Source organism: Onthophagus taurus, chromosome 10, assembly GCF_036711975.1.
Source record: "Onthophagus taurus isolate NC chromosome 10, IU_Otau_3.0, whole genome shotgun sequence".
Lineage (NCBI taxonomy): Eukaryota > Metazoa > Arthropoda > Insecta > Coleoptera > Scarabaeidae > Onthophagus > Onthophagus taurus.
In genome coordinates, this window is record NC_091975.1 from 6835456 (window position 1) to 6860141 (window position 24686).

The 24686-nt window shown below is 33.2% G+C and overlaps 2 protein-coding genes across 4 annotated transcripts in view; both read right to left on the reverse strand.

Moving 5' to 3' along the window:
- Positions 1-16893, reverse strand: part of LOC111420678 (alpha-Mannosidase class I a) — a 57684-nt gene extending 40791 nt beyond the window's left edge. The window contains exon 1 of the mRNA XM_071199464.1: positions 16181-16893. Within this exon, the coding sequence (XP_071055565.1) occupies positions 16181-16750 (570 nt within the window). The 5' untranslated portion in view covers positions 16751-16893. The remainder of the gene's footprint in view (positions 1-16180) is intronic.
- A 243-nt stretch (positions 16894-17136) lies between these two features.
- LOC111420454 (ubiquitin specific peptidase echinus) overlaps positions 17137-24686 on the reverse strand; it is a 29065-nt gene continuing 21515 nt past the window's right edge. For all 3 annotated transcript variants that reach the window (XM_023053435.2, XM_023053437.2, XM_023053436.2), the window contains 2 exons: positions 21725-21862; positions 17137-21669 (listed from right to left, as the gene is read on the reverse strand). In XM_023053435.2, the coding sequence (XP_022909203.2) occupies positions 17371-21669; positions 21725-21862 (4437 nt within the window). In that variant the 3' untranslated portion in view covers positions 17137-17370. The remainder of the gene's footprint in view (positions 21670-21724; positions 21863-24686) is intronic.

The window sequence follows — 24686 nt, forward strand, 5'->3', positions numbered from 1 at the left end:
TAAGCTACTTCTTTTGGTTTTGATTATGTTTTCGTTCGTCTTCATCTCTTCCTCAGGAATGTATCGACGTTTATTTTACGCCATGTTACGAAAACAAATCGGACCTAATAAGATCGATTCAATCATTCTAAGAAGAAATCACAATACCACAAGAGGAAAAGGTTTCTTTGACGTGTACAAACACAGTAAGAGAGGGAAACTCGTTGCTCTCGTCTATTTATAACTTTGTTTGTAACGTTTCCGCGTTTTAAATCTAAATTTACACATGGATTCGATCATTTCGACTTATTAATTCAAAATGTATTAATTAAATTTATTACAAAGTTAAAATCGTTAAAAGAAGACGATTTGACATCTTTTCTGGGTCAACAAACTGTGAAGGCCGTCGTACGATACTAATGTGGACTTGTTTCGATTAATTAGTATTCTATTACCGTGTAACCAAGTGGAAATAAACCTCCATGGTCATGGTTAGTTCCTCGTTTTCCATTCAATTGAAATTATGGATCATTTTATAAAACGTATTAATTAACCTATGCGAAGTTAGCCCCCAATTAGTTAAATTGTTTGATAAAGGACTCCATTGTTGACTTCGGTCAGTAATGTTAAATATAAAAAAATTTTACAATTCCGAAGAATGAAATTTATTTGTTCTCAACTACCGGTTTCGGAAGTTTCCGTCATCAGGTTGTTGCTACAAAACATGAGTAAAAATTTCTTTAATTTACAAAAACATAAACATGAGATAATTGTTTACCGTCAATTAATAGCGGCTGCGTAGTATAATAATTTCATAATAATTATTATTACTATTTTTTATATAACTTCACATTTGACAATGAAACTAAATCATCAAATTTTGTAGAAGAGGTAGCTCACAAGATTTTCAAATAGAATAGTTCAATGATACTCTGAAATAACTCATTATACAAATTATAACCACGAAACAAAATGGAAAGACGTGAAATCATGTTAAACTTTTCTTTCCCTCTCCCCAGCAAGACCCTTGAGCATAGTTCTTGGCTGACAGCAATCTGAGTCACTGTCTCTTCCATGACGCAGATTGCGGCCAACCGAGGGAAAACTATACAGCAGCTCAAGAGTCGATTAAGCGTTGATATTCAATACTTAATTGAAAAAAACAAGCCTCTGACTGATATTCTGGGGCTTTAATTCTTGCACCAATTAGATTTTGTAGGTAACTATGTAATTGTGTAAAAGTTCAGATTGTCCTAAACAGACTGATTTTCACTATCCATATTTTGCTCTGTTGTGCATGACATGAATCTTTTCAGCTGTATCTAGTCTTACCTAGCAATTTGCAAACACTGTCTTAGCCTGATATTGGCAGAATTTCTTCTTCCACAAGCAGTGGAATCTAGTTTTCTGTCGAAATCTTTTGTCAGCTGTATATGGTCTTGAAGATTAGAAATCGTGCTCTAAAATCATAATAAATTTACTTACTCTTACTCCCAAGATGGTTTTTAAAGAGTAATCCACAACTATTGGGCAAACACATGAACTTGTTAACTTATTTGTTTGTTAACAAATAAGTCATCTCTCTTTGTGTACAATTTACATTTAGATGATTAAACCGAACAGTTATTCAACAAACACTTTTAACTGTAATTTTTCTATTTTATCACCGTTATGCTCACGCATTTTACGTTAACACATCCGGTTCATTTTGAACACAAACGTTATTTTGCAGACTATTGTTATCTGGGTTATATAATTGGGTTTTGCGTCGCATACAAAAATTGTTGTGTTCTATGCGCCTATTATTCACCGTTTCGGTGAATAAAAGGCTTTTTTTGCAAAAATATTCTATTTCCCAGTTTTAAAACTAGAATTCAATTTGTTTTCTTGTTTAATTAAAAAGAAAAATGATCGATTTTTTTAGTATAATTAATAACCTATTAGATAGGGACCCCAATTAGATAGGATTTTACATGTATAGTATTTTGATTATAACAAGAGAACCAGTCAACCGGTTTTGATGAACAATATCTCATTCGAAAGCTTAATCTTTGGCCAATACGAAAGTGGAACTACCCAATTCGAAATGTCTTTCGAATTCCGCTAAAATGCCAAAATAATGCGAAGGTACATGAAAATAACACAAAAATGATCTTTTTTAAGTGGTGATAACTCGTAAACGATGTACCCGATGATTTCAATTCGCTCCCGTTAACTTTGTATAGCCCTCGGATTTTAACGTTTTATATCTCAATCGAAAGTTTGTGTCTGACTGAATGCGGTTGTCGAAATGCCCGACTCTAAATATTTAAGGATTTTGATTAAAACACGAAAGCGAATTAATCAAACACATCAATCATCTCAAACGATAATCACAAGTACATATATAGAAATGAACATCATTTGATTTTTGAGTTTCAAATCATTTCAAGGATAGATATTGTGACAACCAGCAACTTAGACAATCCACGCAACAACCTGGTTGAGGGACAATGTAAAGATTATTTTCTATAAACAATTCTTTTTAAATAAGTAAATATATCATGAAAACATATGCAAAAGATTAAATTGAAATACCACATAATTTGGTAGCAAAAAATTCCCAAAGAAATCATTTTATTTGATACAAAAAAAGAGACTCCGCCATTAAAAAGTTTGAATTAGATTATACTAGTATTATTTGGAATGGTTTATACTCAATTTCAAATTATTTCATGTTTTGACAATGTTGATAATTAAAGCTTTATAATTTTTCAAGCACAAAATGTAAAAATTTATTGGATGGTACCGTTTTTCAAGCACAAGTCCAATGAGTAGCGTTCAAACGGTTTTTTCTGGCAACATTACACCGTTCAAATCGCGAATTTTCCCGATATGTTTTGGTAAATTAATAAAATTGAAAACGACTCACCGAATGGATGTTGTTTCCCTTGGATTTTACTTCGAAGCTCAGCTGGAAAGAAAAGATAAATTAATTTATTGTTACAAAAAAAGTGAATCAATACGATACCTTTTAACATCCATAAAATAGCAATCCGATGATCTCAACCATATCACGTCACTAATATCACCTAACACTTAGCACAAATATAACACTTAAGGTGGGTTCTTAATGTGTTTTTGTTTTAGTCATAGTCATAAGCGTTTGCTTTAGCTGTAGCTATAAGAAAAGGGATTATTTCATGCAATATTTAAGCACAACACATTAAAGGAGAATTTTGACATATAAACAGTCGTGCCACAACTCGTTCCAAATTAAAAAAAAAAAGAAATCGGGAGTGAAACTGTTTTGTTTATTATAAACAAAAAGAAAATTGTTGTCGCTGCTAGAGAAATTAATATTAAGAAATAAAATGACGGCGTTTTGGCAGAGATCAATCAATAAAATTAGAAAATTAGAGGGAAATTTGTGCCATTCTGATTAGAAACATGTTGGAGAAAGAGGAGGACGATTTGTGATTTTTTAAATATGTCGTTCGAAGAGTTTAATGAATTGTTAAGACTGGTTGAACCTTTTTTAGCAAAAACACCAAATAAAAATGCAATTTCACCCACTCAAAGATTGATAATAACCCTACAATAAAATATAAAACCTAACTGACTTAACCACAATTTATAAAATAAAACAAAACACTGCTATATTATTACGACGCAAAAGAGAAAAGTGCGCATGCGTCACGTCACCAAGTGTTTTAGTTTTAAGAAGTTAAAAGTTGGGCAACTCTTGGGACTAGGACAAAAACCGTTTTAATTGTAAGGTTTTGCATGACCAGTACTACTATAACACAATACCTTAACTTTTCACTCTTACAACTATGCCAACAACTACGACTAAAACACGTTAGAGTTAATAATAAGTTTTATTTTTCTAAACTACTTTATCACCCTTAAATGGCCGCACATCAACTAAAACGCGTTATTAGCGAATCAACGTCTAAACATCCCCTCCTTCATTTATTGTGTGAAGAAGGAATACTGGAGGTGAATAAACAAAAAATGTAAAGACGACGGGGCGAAGCGGTTTTAAATCCTGTTTTGATGTTAAAACTCAACCTTCCAATAAAAAAATTACTCGTTTTCTCGAAACAATATGCCCCAATATAAAAAAAAATTTATTTAAACTAAATCGACTATAATTAGAGAACGGTTTGACGGATTTTAATGTTTTATATCTCAATCGAAAGTTTATGTCTGGCTGAATGCGGTTGTCGAAATGCCCGATTCTAAATATTAAATATTATATAACTTTTTATCTGGCAAAATTACACCGTTCAAATCGCGAATTTTCCCGATATGTTTTGGTCAATTAATAAAATTGAAAACGACTTACCAAATGGATGTTGTTTCCCTTGGATTTTACTTCGAAGCTCAGCTGGAAAGAAAAGATAAATTAATTTATTGTGACAAAAAAAAATGAATTAATACGATACCTTTTAACATCCATAAAATAGCAATCCGATGATCTCAACTATATCACATCACTAATATCACCCAACACTTAGCATAAATATAGCACGCATTTATCACTTAATTCAAGTAACAAGTTTTATTTTTCTAAACTACTTTATCACCCTTAAATGCCCGCACATCAACTAAAACACGTTATTAGCGAATCAACTTCCAAACATCCCCTCCTTAATTTATTGTGTAAAGAAGGAAAACTGGAGGTGAATCACAAAAAATGTAAAGACGACGGGGCGAAGCGGTTTTAAATCGATTTTTGGTTTTAAAACTCAACCTTTCAATAAAAAAATTACTCGTTTTCTCGAAACATTTCAAATAAAACTTACATTGTATTAAAATAAAATGCACTAATCGAATTTCAATGTTTAACACTTCCTGCAAAAGAAAGTCTAGAACCCAATAAAGAAAAAAAACAAGATCACAAAAATTTTTGTGATCTTGTTCTCTAATTTAGTCGATTAGTGCGTTTTATTTTAATACAATGTAAGTTTTATTTGAAATGTTTCGAGAAAACGAGTAATTTTTTTATTGAAAGGTTGAGTTTTAAAACCAAAAATCGATTTAAAACCGCTTCGCCCCGTCGTCTTTACATTTTTTGTTTATTCACCTCCACTATTCCTTTTTCCAACAATAAATTAAGGAGGGGATGTTTGGAAGTTGATTCGCTAAGAACGCATTTTAGTTGATGTGCGGGCATTTAAGGGTGATAAAGTAGTTTAGAAAAATAAAACTTGTTACTTGAATTAAGTGATAAATAAGTGTTATATTTGTGCTAAGTGTTAGGTGATATTAGTGATGTGATATGGTTGAGATCATCGGATTGCTATTTTATGGATGTTAAAAGGTATCGTATTAATTCATTTTTTTGTTACAATAAATTAATTTATCTTTTCTTTACAGCTGAGCTTCGAAGTAAAATCCAAGGGAAACAACATCCATTCGGTAAGTCGTTTTCAATTTTATTAATTGACCAAAACATATCGGGAAAGTTCGAGATTTGAACGGTGTAATTCTGCCAGATAAAAACTCATATTATATTTAGAATATTTATATAATATTTAATATTTAAAATCGGGCATTTCGACAACCGCATTCAGCCAGACACAAACTTTTAATTGAGATATAAAACATTAAAATCCGTCAAACTGTTCTCTAATTATAGTCGATTTAATTTAAATAAATTTTTTTTATATTGGGGCATATTGTTTCGAGAAAACGAGTAATTTTTTTATTGGAAGGTTGAGTTTTAACATCAAAACAGGATTTAAAACCGCTTCGCCCCGTCGTCTTTACATTTTTTGTTTATTCACCTCCAGTATTCCTTCTTTACACAATAAATTAAGGAGGGGATGTTTAGACGTTGATTCGCTAATAACGCGTTTTAGTTGATGTGCGGCCATTTAAGGGTGATAAAGTAGTTTAGAAAAATAAAATTTATTACTAACTCTAACGCGTTTTAGTCGTAGTTGTTGGCATAGTTGTAAGAGTGAAAAGTTAAGGTATTGTGTTATAGTAGTACTGGTCATGCAAAACCTTACAATTAAAACGGTTTTCGTCCTAGTCCCAAGAGTTGCACAACTTTTAACTTCTTAAAACTAAAACAATTGGTGGCGTGACGCATGCGCACTTTTCTCTTTTGCGTCGTTATAATATAGCAGTGTTTTGTTTTATTTTATAAATTGTGGTTAAGTCAGTTAGGTTTTATATTTTATTGTGGGGTTATTATCAACCTTTGAGTGGGTGAAATTGCATTTTTATTTGGTGTTTTTGCTAAAAAAGGTTCAACTAGTCTTAACAATTCATTAAACTCTTCGAACGACATATTTAAAAAATCACAAATCGTCCTCCTCTTTCTCCAACATGTTTCTAATCAGAATGGCATAATTTCCCTCTAATTTTCTAATTTTATTGATTGATCGATCTCTGCCAAAACGCCGTCATTTTATTTCTTAATCTTAATTTCTCTAGCAGCGACAACAATTTTCTTTTTGTTTATAATAAACAAAACAGTTTCACTCCCGATTTCTTTTTTTTTTAATTTGGTACGAGTTGTGGCACGACTGTTTATATGTCAAAATTCTCCTTTAATGTGTTGTGCTTAAATATTGCATGAAATAATCCCTTTTCTTATAGCTACAGCTAAAGCAAACGCTTATGACTATGACTAAAACAAAAACACGTTAAGAACCCACCTTAAGTGTTACATTTGTGCTAAGTGTTAAGTGATATTAGTGGTGTGATATGGTTGAGATCATCGGATTGCTACTTTATGGATGTTAAAAGGTATCGTATTGATTCACTTTTTTTGTTACAATAAATTAATTTATCTTTTCTTTCCAGCTGAGCTTCGAAGTAAAATCCAAGGGAAACAACATCCATTCGGTAAGTCGTTTTTAATTTTATTAATTTACCAAAACATCGGGATAATTCGCGATTTGAACGGTGTAATGTTGCTAAATAAAAACCGTTTGAACGCTACTCATTGGATTTGTGCTTGAAAAATAATAAAGCTTTAATTATTAACATAGTCAAAACATGAAATAATTTGAAATTGAGTGTAAAGCACTCCAAATAATACTAGTATAATCTAATTCAAGCTTTTTAAGATGGGAGTCTCTTTTTTTGTATCAAATAAAATGATTTCTTTCGGAATTTTTGGCTGCCAAATTATGTGGTATTCAATTTAATCTTTTCCATATGTTTTCATGATATATTTACTTATTTAAAAAGAATTGTTTATAGAAAATAATCTTTACATTGAACCCAACGCGTAATCCAGGTTCATCGTGAAAATATATTAATAATAATAAACTTCTAATTGACCAAAACATATCGGGAAAATTCGCGATTTGAACGGTGTAATTTTGCCAGATAAAAACTTATACAGGGTGTATCTGAATGACTGCAACAAATTTCAAGGGGTGATTCTTTAGTAAATTTTAAGGGTACTTTGATATATGAACCATGGGCGACTTCGGCTCCCCTAAGGAGCTACACCCCTCCAAAAATGGCGGAAAATTTTGGTTTAATTTTTTTTTCTCGAAAACCATAAACGCTAGGTAAATGAAATTTAGGGAATATGTTTAACTCATAATAGGGCACGTTTTGATGCTATTTGTACTTTCAACCTACCCTTCTAAACTACTAAACGTAACCACCCCCGTTCAATTTATGAATAGATATTTTTTATGAAGATGATAAATACATTGGAAAAATTTCAGTTAGATAGGTAAAACTATTCTAAAACTTTTTTATCTCACTGAAGTTCTTCGAAAATTTAATAATTTCTGAGAAAAAAAATAATTAAGCAAACACTAACTGTTAAGCTGTAGGGTTGTTAATCGAAAGTTGGAATGAATTTTTAATGAAAAGACCTTAGTAGGCTTTGCAATCTTTCTCAGAAATATTTTTAACATTTAAATGTCAGTGGTTTTCTTACTATTATTATTATTTTATTTAAAATTTTAAGCGTAAATGCGATAGAACTTTATTCAAAAATTAATTTGAAAAACAATAATAATAGTAAGAAAAACATTGACATTTAAACGTCAAAAATATTTCTGATAAAGATTGGATAGCCCACTAAGATTTATATATTATATTTATATATATTATATATCATTAAAAATTCATTCCAACTTTTGATCGACAACCCCGTTGTTTAACGAGCAGTGTTTGCTTTATTATTTTTTTTCTCAAAAATTAGTCGTTTTTGGGAAAATTTTAGAGAGACAAAAAAGTTTTAGGATACTTTCATCTAGCTATGTAAAATTTTTCTAATGTATTTATCATCTGCATACAACAAATTTTAGCAAAAATGTAAAGGGGGTGGTTACGTTTAGTAGTTTAGAAGGGTAGGATGAAAGTACAAATAGGGTCAAAACGTGCCCTATTGTGAGTTAAACATATTCCCCTAATTTCATTTTCCTAGCGTTTATGGTTTTTGAGAAAAAAAAAATTAAACCAAAATTTTCCGCCATTTTTGTAGCTCCTTAGGGGAGCCGAAGTCGACCATGATTTATATATCAAAGTACCCTTAAAAATTCACTAAAGAATCACCCCTTGAAGTTTGTTGCAGTCATTCAGATACACCCTGTATAACATTTAATACTTAGAATCGGGCATTTCGACAACCACATTCAGCCAGATACAAACATTTAATTGAGATATATTATAAAACATTAAAATCCGTCAAACCGTTCTCTAATTATACTCGATTTAGTTTAAATTAATTTTTTTGTATTGGGGGCTAGACTTTCTTTTGCAGGAAGTGTTAAACATTGAAATTCGATTAGTGCGTTTTATTTTAATAAAATGTAAGTTTTATTTGAAATGTTTCGAGAAAACGAGTAATTTTTTTATTGGAAGGTTGAGTTTTAACATCAAAACAGGATTTAAAACCGCTTCGCCCCGTCGTCTTTACATTTTTTGTTTATTCACCTCCAGTATTCCTTCTTTACACAATAAATTAAGGAGGGGATGTTTAGACGTTGATTCGCTAATAACGCGTTTTAGTTGATGTGCGGCCATTTAAGGGTGATAAAGTAGTTTAGAAAAATAAAACTTATTACTAACTCTAACGTGTTTTAGTCGTAGTTGTTGGCATAGTTGTAAGAGTGAAAAGTTAAGGTATTGTGTTATAGTAGTACTGGTCATGCAAAACCTTACGACTAAAATGGTTTTTGTCCTAGTCCCAAGAGTTGCCCAACTTTTAACTTCTTAAAACTAAAACAATTGGTGACGTGACGCATGCGCACTTTTCTCTTTTGCGTCGTTATAATATAGCAGTGTTTTGTTTTATTTTATAAATTGTGGTTAAGTCAGTTCGGTTTTATATTTTATTGTAGGGTTATTATTAATCTTTGAGTGGGTGAAATTGCATTTTTATTTGGTGTTTTTGTTAAAAAAGGTTCAACCAGTCTGAACAATTCATTAAACTCTTCGAACGACATATTTAAAAAATCCCAAATCGTCCTCCTCTTTCTCCAACATGTTTCTAATCAGAATGGCATAATTTCCCTCTAATTTTCTAATTTTATTGATTGATCTCTGCCAAAACGCTGTCATTTTATTTCTTAATATTAATTTCTCTAGCAGCGACAACAATTTTCTTTTTGTTTATAATAAACAAAACAGTTTCACTCCCGATTTCTTTTTTTTTTAATTTGGTACGAGTTGTGGCACGACTGTTTATATGTCAAAATTCTCCTTCAATGTGTTGTGCTTAAATATTGCATGAAACAATCCCTTTTCTTATAGCTACAGCTAAAGCAAACGCTTATGACTATGACTAAAACAAAAACACGTTAAGAACCCACCTTAAGTGTTATATTTGTGCTAAGTGTTAAGTGATATTAGTGGTGTGATATGGTTGAGATCATCGGATTGCTACTTTATGGATGTTAAAAGGTATCGTATTGATTCACTTTTTTTGTCACAATAAATTAATTTATCTTTTCTTTCCAGCTGAGCTTCGAAGTAAAATCCAAGGGAAACAACATCCATTCGGTGAGTCGTTTTCAATTTTATCAATTGACCAAAACATATCGGGATAATTCGCGATTTGAACGGTGTAATGTTGCTAAATAAAAACCGTTTGAACGCTACTCATTGGATTTGTGCTTGAAAAATAATAAAGATTTAATTATTAACATAGTCAAAACATGAAATAATTTGAAATTGAGTGTAAAGCACTCCAAATAATACTACTATAATCTAATTCAAGCTTTTTAAGGGGGGAATCTCTTTTTTTGTATCAAATAAAATGATTTCTTTCGGAATTTTTGGCTGCCAAATTATGTGGTATTCAATTTAATCTTTTCCATATGTTTTCATGATATATTTACTTATTTAAAAAGAATTGTTTATAGAAAATAATCTTTACATTGAAGCCAACGCGTAATCCAGGTTCATCGTGAAAATATATTAATAATAATAAACTTCAGATTAAGTACGATGAAAAATTATTTATTAAATGATATATTGGTGCAACATATGTTTCGAGAAAATATCTCGTCATCAGGCACGACTGCATTGAAAAAACATTCATTAGTAAATTATACAAAAAACATATTAAAATAATTACCGTCAGAAATTTAATAGTATCTAGTTTTGGATCTCGATAATATCATCGGTTTCAAACAGCAAATAGAAAAAACAATTATTTTTTAAAATAGGGGGAGCTATCCAGAACTGTAAATAAAATAAAATAAAATATATAAAATAGGGAGAAACACAACCAAAATGAACCAGATCAAAAATGATGTAAACTTACTTGTTTTTTTGAAAAAAATTGTAGAGATCAAGATATTAAAAAATTAAAACTACACTATTAGTTTTATAATTATTGTAACGTTGTTCAAATAAAACTTAGAAAACTATCAGAACAGAAATATACAGGGTGATTCACATAAGAACCGACACAGAGCAGGGACATGTAGAGGACAATAAATTAAGATGATTTAACGCAATTTATCTCTATACTAAGTTGTACCCATGAGGAGTTATAGGCCTTCAAAGTTGGGTCTTAAATTTTGAAATCATTGAATATCTTCATAATACATTAAGCTAGAAAAACCAAATTTGGTATACGTTATGAGTGTACTGAAGGTATTAATTGGTAGCAAATTGAGACCAATTATGGCATTTCAAAGGGTTGATTAAGGGTGATGGTCTCCTAAATTTTGACAGATTTTTTTAACCTTTTGGTGGATTTAACACATTATTGCCTCATTTCATGTGGAATTTATAATTCTAAAACTTTTTTTACTCTTATTATTTTTTAAAAAACATTGTCGTTTTCATAGAAAACTCAAATAACTAAAGACACGTATTTCGTTAATGCTACTTAAAATCATCGAAAATTCAGTAGTCGGCTGTGAAATTGTACGTCAAACTTGACAAATAGGTTATAAAACCTTGTTGTCAAATAATTTTATAACCTTTTTGTCAAGTTTGACGTACAATTTCATAGCCGACTACAGAATTTTGGCTTATTTTAAGTAAAATTACGAAATAAGTGTTTTTAGTTATTTAAATTTTTTATGAAAACGACAAAGTTTTTTAAAAAATAATAAGAGTAAGAAAAGTTTTAGAATTAAATTCCACATGAAATGAAGTAGTAATTTATTAAATCCGCCAAAAGGTTAAAAAAATCTATCAACATTTATGGTACCATCACCCTTAATCAACCTTTTGAAATGCCTCAATTGAGTTCAATTTGCTACCAATTAATACCCTTGGTACACTCATAACGTATACCAAACTTGGTTCTTCTAGCTTAATTTATTACGAAGATATTGAACTTTTTAAAAATTTAAGAGCTAACTTTGAAGGCCCATAACTCCTCAGGTGTACAACTTAGTATAGAGGTAAGTTACTTTAAATCATCTTAATTTATTGTCCTCTACATGTCCCTGCTCTGTGTCGGTTCTTATGTGAATCACCCTGTATATAGCGCATTAAATTTCCTTTAAAATGTTCTTTATTTCATTATGATATCTCAATTCGTTCTTGAGATACGATTTTTATAAATAATCCAACGTCTTGGGTGCTTTCTTTTAATTATTTTTTGGGCAGCTGATTCTTTTGCAGGAAATGTTGAACATTAAAATTTCATAATGCGTTTTATTTTAATAAAATGTAAGTTTTATTTGAAATGTTTCGAGAAAACGAGTAATTTTTTTATTGAAAGGTTGAGTTTTAAAACCAAAAATCGATTTAAAACCGCTTCGCCCCGTCGTCTTTACATTTTTTGTTGATTCACCTCCAGTTTTCCTTCTTCACACAATAAATTAAGGAGGGGATGTTTGGAAGTTGATTCGCTAAGAACGCGTTTTAGTTGATGTGCGGGCATTTAAGGGTGATAAAGTAGTTTAGAAAAATAAAACTTATTACGTGAATTAAGTGATAAATACGTGTTGTGTTTATGCTAAGTGTTAGGTGATATTAGTGATGTGATATAGTTGAGATCATCGGATTGCTATTTTATGGATGTTAAAAGGTATCGTATTAATTCATTTTTTTTGTCACAATAAATTAATTTATCTTTTCTTTACAGTTGAGCTTCGAAGTAAAATCCAAGGGAAGCAACATCCATTCGGTGAGTCGTTTTCAATTTTATTAATTTACCAAAACATATCGGGATAATTCCCGATTTGAACGATGTAATGTTGCCAGATAAAAACGTTACTCGTTGGACTTGTGCTTGAAAAACGGTACCATTCAATAAATTTTTGTATTTTGTGCTTGAAAAATTATAAAGCTTTAATTATCAACATTGTCAAAACATGAAATAATTTGAAATTGTGTGTAAACCACTCCAAATAATACTAGTATAATCTAATTCAAACTTTTTAATGGCGGAGTCTCTTTTTTTTGTATCAAATAAAATGATTTTTTTGGGAATTTTTTGCTACCAAATTATGTGGTATTTCAATTTAATCTTTTGCATATGTTTTCATGATATATTTACTTATTTAAAAAGGATTGTTTATAGAAATAATCTTTACATTGTCCCTCAACCAAGTTGTTGCGTGGATTGTCCAAGTTGCTGGTTGTCACAATATCTATCCTTGAAATGATTTGAAACTCAAAAATCAAATGGTCTTCTTTTCTATATACAGTGTGTCCCCGCATAGGTGAAACGACTCTTATAAAAGGTACAATTTTTTCGATATTAATTGTAATTTTTTGGGGTTTAGCCCTGTTTGATGAAAGACTAATTTTGAACATATTTTCAATTTAAAAAAAAAGAGTGAGTCTTGACAGTGAAAGAAAAACTTTTTTTGTGGCAGGTAAAGTACCTTTTCTGTTTACAGTACGTGAAAGTGTTACTAAGAAGTTTTGTTCAGAATGAAAAACTATGGCCATATGCAAATTTTCGGATAGATCGGCCTACTTTCATAAAAATCCATATCAAACAATTTTATTTCTAACAAGACTGCCATGGAAAAACAAAATTGCTTTCCTGTCAATGTTAATCTGCCAAACTGTAAATTAGTAAACTTAAAGTGTTTTTTAAGTACAATGTTAACATTAGAGGAAAAAGTTTACGTGATTCAATTTTATGAAACCGGCGAAAAACCGATAAATATGGCTATTGCTTTATTTAGTGGAAAATTTTCAAATACTAGAATTAAAAGAAGTACTTGTTGGCTTTAATCAAAAGATTTCTTACAGAGGATGTATTCACTCTAAAGAAAATTATGATGAAACTGATTAACTGTTAATTATGATTAACTGTTTTCTTTTGTGAGCGAACATACAATTAATTTTTTGTAAACATTTTAAGAACGGTTTGTATATTTCTCCCGAACAATCTGAATCTCAAAACAAAAAATCTTAATAAAGTACCTAATCTTATAAAGTAGGCCGATGATTCCGAAAATTTGCATATAGCCATAACTTTTTATTCTGAATAAAATTTCTTAGTAACATTTTACCGTACTGTAAACAGAAAAGGTATTTTACCTGATACACAAGAAGTATTCGCTTCAGTGTCAACACTCACTTAAACTTTTAAAACTTGAAAATATGTTTAAAATTAGTCTTTAACTAAGCAGGGCTGAACCCCAAAAGATGACAATTAATATCGAAAGAAATTTACATTTTATAAGAGTCGTTTCACCTATCCGGGGACACACTGTATGTACTTATGATTATCGTTTGAGATGATTGATGTGTTTGATTAATTCTCTTTCGTGCTTTAATCAAAATCCTTAAATATTTAGAATCGGGCATTTCGACAACCGCATTCAGCCAGACACAAACTTTCGATTGAGATATAAAACGTTAAAATCCGTCAAACTGTTCTCTAATTATAGTCGATTTAGTTTGAATTAATTTTTTTATATAAAGGCTAGACTTTCGGGTGTTCACAAGTGCATAAACAACGAGCCGAACACGGTGTCATTCCGAGGGCTGTAGAAGGTTAACGGCAAAGAATTGAAATCGGGCATTTTGTGATTTTGATAGAAGAAACTATGACGAATCGAATAACGTATAGATCTTGATCATCGGGTACATCGTTTACGAGTTATCACCGCTTAAAAAAGGTCATTTTTGTGTTATTTTCGTGTACCTTCGCATTATTTTGGCGTTTAAGCGGAATTCGAAAGACATTTCGAATCGGGTAGTTCCACTTTCGTATTGGCCAAAGATTAAGCTTTAAATGAGATATTGTTTATCAAAATCGGTTGACTGGTTCTCTTGTTATAATCAAAATACTATACATGTAAAATCCTATCTAATTGGGGGCTAACTTCGTATAGGTTATTAATTATACTAAAAAAATCGATCATTTTTCTTTTTAATTAAAAAAAAAAACAAATTGAATTCTAGTTTTAAAACTGGGGAATAGAATATTTTTGCAAAAAAGCCTATTATTCACCGAAACGGTGAATAGCACCGCATAGAACACAACAATTTTTTTGTGCGACGCAAAACCCAATTATATAACCCAGATAACAATAGTCTGCAAAATAACGTTTGTGTTCAAAACGAACCGGATGTGTTAACGTAAAATGCGTGAGCATAACGGTGATAAAATAGAAAAATTACAGTTAAAAGTGTTTGTTGAATAACTGCTCGTTTTTGTCATCTAAATCTAAATTGTACACAAAGAGAGATATGACTTATTTGTTAACAAACAAATAAGTTAACAAAATCATGTGTCTGCCCAATAGTTGTGGATTACTCTTTAAAACCCATCTTGGGAGCAAGAATAAGTAAATTTATTACGATTTTAGAGCACGATTTCTAATCTTCAAGACCAGATACAGCCGACAAAAGATTTCGACAGAAAACTAGATTCCACTGATAGGAAGCAACTTACTGCTTGTGGAAGAAGAAATACTGCCAATATCAGGCTAAGAGAGTGTTTGCAAATTGCTAGATAAGACTAGATACAGCTGAAAAGATTCATGTCATGCACAACAGAGCAAAATATGGATAGTGAAAATCAGTCTGTTCAGGACAATCTGAACTTTTACACAATTACATAGTTACCTACAAAATCCAATTGGTGCAAGAATTAAAGCTCCAGAATATCAGTCAGAGGCTTGTTTTTATCAGTTAAGTATTGAACATCAACGCTTAATCGACTCTTGAGCTGCGGCATAGTTTTCCCTCGGTTGGCCGCAATCTGCATCATGGAAAAGACAGTGACGCAGATTGCTGTCAGCCGAGAACTATGCTGAAGGGTCTTGCTGGGGAGAGGGAAAGAGAAGTTTAACATCATTTCACGTCTTTCCATTTTGTTTCGTGGTTATAATTTGTATAATGAGTTATTTCAGAATATTCTATTTGAAAATCTTGTTTATTCATGCTGAACAGGTATTGTGAGCTACCTCTTCTACAAAATTTGATGATTTAATTTCATTGTCAAATATGAAGTTATATAAAAAATAGTAATAATAATTAATTTTAAAAATGTTGATCTATTTTTAATACGTACCATACCAAAGTCTAGCGAAATCTATTTAGAGCAACTCATGCCCTAAATTTTATTAATATAAACACAAGTTATCACATGTGGTTTTATAATCAAAACAAAGAAGGAAATGTGAAACCTGTATATACATTCAGAAAAAAAATTGACCTCATTATTTAAAGCATCTGTTGATGTTTAGGGCTAAAGGTCGCAAGATTAGTGTCAATGCCAACCAGATGATTCAGAAAACCGACACATTTTAGTTTTTAACAGAATTAATTAATTTATTCAAAAATAAAAACTCACCTCCTTAACTTTATTTCTTCGTTCCCTTGCTGTTCTATCGGAATCTTCGCCCCCTCGAATAATATACGGACTGTTCGTGAATCCTTGTAACAATACATCCCCAATTTGATCCTCCCTAATACCTCTTCCTTTAATTTCTTGAGAATTACTTCTTCTAACATCGGGTCGTTCCAAAACTTTTAAATCACCATCGGATTCGATTTTAGCGCGTAATTTTTCGCGATCGTCTAAAACGTGGGGGTCCAAATCCATTTGAGAATCGCGATTGTGACGAACAAGGCCCAACCCCCTGGGACTTTCGTCCATCGGGGGCGGTGGTGGAAGTAAAAATTCAGGTCCAGCTCGTTTAATTTGATCGTAAACTCGATACACGCTATCGGTGGAACTTAAACCAGCGCGGAAATCGGGTAAAAAGAAAAACGTGCCAAAACAGACAAATCCAAAGGTGAGAAACACCAAGACGACCACGCACTTTTCACGAGAGCGGAATGATTTTCGCGCGAATGCGATCGGGGCCCCGTTTGCGAATCGTTGGTAGCTCGGTAGGATTCCCGTTCCTGTGGCCGTCATTGTGGATGTGGGGAATTTTCGAAATCTTCTTTTTTATTTTTGAATTTGTTATAAAACGAGTCCTTTCTCTCGGCAGGATAAATCACCTACCTTTAGGTGCGGACCTCGAAAACGTTAACGCGCCTCGCTCGCCATTAAGGATCACACTGACAGTTCGTTAAAAGCTGCCTGTTTTACTGACATCCTCTTACGTCAAACTTGTGACGTAGTGGGGAGAAAAACAATTTTAACTCCATCTAGTGTATGTTAGCTAAACAAGCTTTTATGTTATTTAATTGGATTATTATGTATGTTTGGTTGCCTATATCATATTAATATTTTTTTTTTTGAAATTGTTATAACTAAATTATAACAATTAAGAGAAAGTTTGATTAAAAATGCGTAAAGAAGCATAAGCAAATTAATTTTTAATGAAATAAAGAAATTCTTGTACAAAAATTCTTAACAACCGTAAACATTTAACTCATTAATGAGATCTTTTCTTATCTTAATTAAATAATTATTAATTAATAATTAAGTAAACTCGTATATTATTAAATTAAAATAATTACATAATAATATCACAATTTTGTACATTTAACATTTTTAGAATTTAAGTATTTTAAAATAATCATTAATTATTAACTTTTCGGTTTAAATCTAGACATATAAAATTCACAATCAGCACAATATAAATTAGGAGCAATAACATGTTTTTTCCTACACAAATTGCACTTAGTCTTAGCACTCGTATAATTATTATTGTTATTGTTTACAATAATTGGGGTTACGATTGCTTTTGGGCTACTCGTTTCCGCACCTCCTTTCGTTCCTGGCTCAAAACTAACAGTTTTTTTCATCGCCGCGGGTTGTTTCGGTGGCAAAACTTGTTGATACGGTGAATATTTCTGTTGATAATTTTGCGGAATGGGTTGATACGGATAATTCGGATCGGGAACTCTTTGATAAGGCGAATTGTTTGGGATAAAATGATTTTGATATTGATTTATTTGATCGTTAGATGGTACTCGTTGATACAACGAATTTTGTGGGTTATTGGGTAATAATTGGTCTTCTCTCGATGGAACTCTTTGATATGGCGATATGGTTTGATTGAAATGTTGAATTTGATTGTAATCAATTTGAGGTGGAACTCTTTGTACCGGAGAATATTGATTGTTTGATGGATAACTATAAGAATTTTGTTGTTGGGACGTTGATCGTCCCGTTCCGTTTTGGCTGTTGTATGAAGATTGAGTTGAGTAACTTTGATTCGAAGGTGATGGAGATGGTGGGTGTTGAAAACCGGGGTTATAATTCGTTTGGCAAGAATATGGCATAACATTTTGTCTTTGAATGGGATGATAATTCCCGTTGGGTTGATTCCTCAAAGGTGGTTGATTTTGTATTTGGATGTTTTCTTGGGAATTATTCGGAGTTGGTAAGTTTCTCCCAAGAAAATCTTGATTCCATTGAGGATAATTTGGAATTTGATCTTGTTGATAAAATCTTGGGTTATTTTGAGGAATTGTCGTGTAATTTTGATTCTGTGGCAACATTTGATACGGAGATTGCCTATGTTGATAATGAGATGATACTAAAAGATTATCTATTGAATTTTGACGGCTAACATAAACTGCTTGTTGATTACTTTGAACATGATTAATTTGAACGTTCCCATCTTGTTTAATTTGAATCCCTTCATCTTTAATTTGTTCGCTTTGTCTTAAAAGAATTTCTTGGCGAATAGCAGCAGCTTCAGGTTTATTCATCGCAGTTCTTAACACTCTCTCTAAAATTGGATTAGGAATGTAACTATCATCTTCTTGTTCTTCAGCTGTGGCCACTAAAATGACTTGATCGCAAAACGAAACGCTTTTTTTCTTAGCTTTACACTTTTTATCATCACCATCGCTGTTTGTTCTTTGTAATGGATGATGAATGATTTCTTGTTGTAAATGAATCAAATTTTGATGGTGTTGATAATTTTCGATATCGATTTCTTCCCGTTTTTTTAACGATAAAACTCCAGTTTGGATTGTGTTGTCGCCTTTCGAGTCTCTTTGAAGAAAATTATTTATTATGGGAGGACTTTCTACTGGTTCGTTGTTGGACATTTTTATTTCAAATCTAGATGCTAAATCTTTAACGGTTGATTTAACGACGGAATCGTTGGGGTTATTTTCTTTTTGGACCGTAATAGCATCTAAATTGTTAACGATCGCCTTTTTTTGTCTTAAAGCGGCTTGTTTGGCTTGAAGCTCTTTTAGCCAAACGTCGCCCGATTTAACATTTTCAACGTTTTTCTCGACTTCTTGTTTTCTTTCGTCCGTGAATATTTCTTGGCGCTTATTTTGAAGTTCGGAGAGTAAAGTGCTTGGTTTTAGATCGGGAAGGTGTTCCTCTAAAGCACTTAAATCCAACGGGGGTGGTGGAGGTGGGAAATCTTCGCTTGCTTGTCTCGAATGGATTACAGAACAAGCGGGACTTGGATATGGTGGTAATTCGAGATTTTGCAATGAAGGTAAACAACAATCCACCTCATCAACTCCTTCATCGTTGTCCATTGGATGTGGTTGAGTGTAATAATCATCACTTTTTACGGGACTTTGTACTTGATGAACTTCCGCTTGAGTTACGACGGTGTTTATTTGATTCATTGCGGCATCTCGAGTTTGATAGATTAGTACATCATGAGAGCCACTTCTTTGATGATTGTAAGTAAAATTTGAGAATTGATTGTAATTATAATAATTATTAGAATTATTTTCGACTACTTCTGATCCAGGTAACTTAGTAATAGCACTAAGTTGGGAAGTAGTTCTTAAAGGAGGAGGTGGCGGGACTTTAGCTGCTGTCAAAACTTTTCCTGCTGATCCATGAAAACTTTTTCTCATCAATTTACTTCGCTCTAAAGTTGGATTTGTTGAATTTCCCGTAAATTCTAAATGTCCCTCCGAGAGATAACCACACATACTATTTAAATTTTCATTTTTAATGCCGATGTTGCTGTCATCAACGGAGGAAATTGGTTTTGATTCGTTTTCGTTTGTATCCGTTAAATCGGGCATGCTGCGATTTTTTCTTTTAATTAATCCTCCCATTAATAATTTTCTTCGAATTTTGTGTTGTTTTTTGTTTTTGCCATCTTTTTCCTTTTTATCTTCTTTTTCGTCTTTTTTCTCTCGTTTTAATGTATCTTTGTTGATTAAAATTTCGGGTGCAATTGAAAAGTCTTTCGACATTTTATTCCGATCTTCACTTCTCGATCGTTTTTTATCTTTATTATCTTTATTTTTTGATTTGGAGAAAATACTTCTCGATTCCCTGGCGGGTTTATCATAAAGAATGTATTCGCTGTCCTCTTCAAAATTAATATTAACTTTGTTCTTTAAAGTGTCCTTTTTCTTCGGTAAAGTGGCGTAAATTTCAATACTTTTTTGCGGGGATTTGATCGTTTCGGGTTGAACTAATAGCTCTTTACTATTTTGCCTTGATGAAGATAGCGTTTTATCCCTCGAATTTTGCCTGGAATGTTTTCCAGATCCGCTGCTACCCTCTCTTGTATGTCTTATTTCTGGTAAAGGCTCCTTTTGCGAATTTATTGGCGTTTGAGTCATTCTTCTATGTAAACTCCTCGCCCTCATAATACAAGTGTTATATTTCATCCTAGCCAACGTTAAAGTTTGGGGATTATTATAAGGCGCATTCATGGCTGCTCTTGCTTTCGTGGCTGCTGCATTACAAAGAGCTAACGCCAAAACCAAATCGTGTTCATCCTCAAAATGTCGGGATTTTTTTAATAATTCATCAGCTTCATTGCATAAAGCATCGCAATTTAATGTTGGTTTTTCGGATAAATTACTGTAATCTTCTGGAATTTTTGCTAAATGCCCCATTTTCATTAAATGTTGAATCGTGTTCATTGATGAGCTATCGTTTGATGATAAAGAGTAAGAGTCATAACCGGCGTCATAAACATTTCCATTCCCATTTAAGTTCCCATTTCCGACATAATCCGTTTTTCTAGTTGGACTACTGGGAATACTATTACTTCCGTTTGTGTTATGATGAGGAATTTTCCCAAGAAGATACAAATAAGGATTCTCCATCGTTGTTGAACTAGCAGAAGAAGCACTGTTTCTATCGCCACTCCAATTCCCAGAATCTCTTCGACGAATTATAGGGATATGATCAGGTAAATTAAAACTTTCAACGCCCGATGAAGATCCATTACTTGGAGTTCTATGCACACTAACATTTTTTGGTGCATCAACAACATCAGTTCCAACCGGTGCTCTCCCATAAATATTATCTTGAATAATCGACAAATTTTGATACTCATTATATAATCGATTATTAATAGGAATTTGAGTTTTCTGACCCAAAGTACCATCAGGATTCGGCGTAATAGCCCTTCTAGTACTCCCAATATTCGGCTTCTCCGGACTTGGAGTAACCGATCTTCTAAAAATCGCTTGATTATCAACTTTATTTTTTTCATAAATCGTAGCGGCCTGTTGAACACACTCCATCGTTACTGGACTACCATTAGGTACAGCGTAAAGTAATAAAAGTGGTTGATGTCGACCTCTACGACATTTTTCAACAACCTGTTCCCATCTAGCGCCGATTTCTCTGACTGTCGCATCATCAAAATAAATCCAAACTCGAAATTTCGTATGGAAAAAAAACGTCGAATAATGTTTACCATAATAAGTCACAACTCCGACTAAGTTATGCGTTGTTATTTCAGCCCACCGATTATCAACGACTTTATGGAAAACATCTCCTAATTTTAGAGTCGTTCCAACAGTTGCGAAAACATCCATTATATGCTCTAAAGTTGGACGTTCTGAATCCCAAACGATTCCTATCGAAACTATTTCAGGTCGATTCATTAATGTCCTTGATATTTGTATTTTTGCACCACATGTACTCTAAAAAATTAAATTAATTAGTTTGTTAAAATGTATTTTATATTAAATTTCTTACGGGACAATCTCGTATATCTCCCATACTTCCAGCTTTTCGAAGAAGTTCTCCAAATGAATCTTGAGACGGTTTTCTTCCATTTAAAACATTTTGACGTACTTGAGTTGTTAAAGCAGACGCAGAAACATAATGAACCATCTAGAACAAAACAAAATGTAAATAAATAATGCTACAAAAACGAAACGCTGAAATGAGTATATAATTTAATTAATAATAAAGCAAATGATAAGCAAAAAGAGTTTCTGTCTCGGCCGCAAGCAACCTCAGCTACAAACTTCTTTGATCATTAATGATATTTATTAATGATGAAGCAAAAAGACTCTAAAAGAAGTTTACATGATCTACTGCCTCGTCCGCAAGCGACCTCGGCTACAAACTTCTTCGATCATTAAGGATAAAGCAAAAAGAGTCTGAAAGGCTATTACATAATCTACCGTTTCGGCCGCAAGCGACGTCGGCTACAAACTTCTTCGATCAATAATGATGAAGCAAAAAGACTCTAAAAGAAGTTTACATGATCTACTGCCTCGTCCGCAAGCGACCTCGGCTACAAACTTCTTCGATCATTAATGATAAAACAAAAAGACGCTGAAAGGAGTTCACATAATCTACTGACTCGGCCGCAAGCGACCTCGGCTACAAACTTCTTCGATCAATAATGATGAAGCAAAAAGACTCTGAAAGAAGTTTACATGATCCACTGCCTCGTCCGCAAGCGACCTCGGCTACAAACTTCTTCGATCATTAAGGATAAAGCAAAAAGAGTCTGAAAGGCTATTACATAATCTACTGTTTCGGCCGCAAGCGACCTCGGCTACAAACTTCTTCGATCAATAATGATGAAGCAAAAAGACCCTGAAAGAAGTTTACATGATCTACTGCCTCGGCCGCAAGCGACCTCGGCTACAAACTTCTTCGATCGTTAAGGATAAAGCAAAAAGAGTCTGAAAGGCTATTACATAATCTACTGTTTCGGCCGCAAGCGACCTCGGTTACAAACTTCTTCGATCATTAAGGATAAAGCAAAAAGAGTCTGAAACGCTATTACATAATCTACTGTTTCGGCCGCAAGCGACGTCGGCTACAAACTTCTTCGATCAATAATGATGAAGCAAAAAGACTCTGAAAGAAGTTTACATGATCTACTGCCTCGGCCGCAAGCGACCTCGGCTACAAACTTCTTCGATCAATAATGATGAAGCAAAAAGACTCTGAAAGAAGTTTACATGATCTACTGCCTCGGCCGCAAGCGACCTCGGCTACAAACTTAATCGATCGTTCATGATAAAGCAAAATGACTCTGAAAGGTGTTTACATAATCTACTGCCTCGGCCGCTAGCGACCTCGGCTACAAACTTATTCAATCATTAATGATGAAGCAAAAAGACTCTGAAAGAAGCTTACATGATCTACTGCCTCGGCCGCAAGCGACCTCGGCTACAAACTTCTTCGATCAATAATGATGAAGCAAAAAGACTCTAAAAGAAGTTTACATGATCTACTGCCTCGTCCGCAAGCGACCTCGGCTACAAACTTCTTCGATCATTAAGGATAAAGCAAAAAGAGTCTGAAAGGCTATTACATAATCTACTGTTTCGGCCGCAAGCGACGTCGGCTACAAACTTCTTCGATCAATAATGATGAAGCAAAAAGACTCTAAAAGAAGTTTACATGATCTACTGCCTCGTCCGCAAGCGACCTCGGCTACAAACTTCTTCGATCATTAAGGATAAAGCAAAAAGAGTCTGAAAGGCTATTACATAATCTACTGTTTCGGCCGCAAGCGACCTCGGCTACAAACTTCTTCGATCAATAATGATGAAGCAAAAAGCCCTGAAAGAAGTTTACATGATCTACTGCCTCGGCCGCAAGCGACCTCGGCTACAAACTTCTTCGATCGTTAAGGATAAAGCAAAAAGAGTCTGAAAGGCTATTACATAATCTACTGTTTCGGCCGCAAGCGACCTCGGTTACAAACTTCTTCGATCATTAAGGATAAAGCAAAAAGAGTCTGAAAGGCTATTACATAATCTACTGTTCCGGCCGCAAGCGACGTCGGCTACAAACTTCTTCGATCAATAAGGATGAAGCAAAAAGACTCTGAAAGAAGTTTACATGATCTACTGCCTCGGCCGCAAGCGACCTCGGCTACAAACTTCTTCGATCAATAATGATGAAGCAAAAAGACTCTGAAAGAAGTTTACATGATCTACTGCCTCGGCCGCAAGCGACCTCGGCTACAAACTTAATCGATCGTTCATGATAAAGCAAAATGACTCTGAAAGGTGTTTACATAATCTACTGCCTCGGCCGCTAGCGACCTCGGCTACAAACTTATTCAATCATTAATGATGAAGCAAAAAGACTCTGAAAGAAGCTTACATGATCTACTGCCTCGGCCGCAAGCGACCTCGGCTACAAACTTCTTCGATCAATAATGATGAAGCAAAACGAGTCTGAAAGGCGATTACATAATCTACTGCCTCGGCCACAAGCGACCTCGGCTACAAACTTCTTCGATCATTAATGATAAAACAAAAAGACGCTGAAAGGAGTTCACATAATCTACTGACTCGACCGTAAGCGACCTCGGCTTCAAACTTCTTCGATCAATAATGATGAAGCAAAAAGACTCTGAAAGAAGTTTACATGATCTACTGCCTCGGCCGCAAGCGACCTCGGTTACAAACTTCTTTGATCCTTAATGATGAAGCAAAAAGACTGTGAAAGAAGTTTACATGATCTACTGCCTCGGCCGCAAGCAACCTCGGCTACAAACTTAATCGATCGTCCATAATAAAGCAAAATGACTCTGAAAGGTGTTTACATAATCTACTGCCTCGGCCGCAAGCGACCTCGGCTACAAACTTATTCAATCATTAATGATGAAGCAAAAAGACTCTGAAAGAAGTTTACATGATCTACTGCCTCGGCCGCAAGCGACCTCGGCTACAAACTTCTT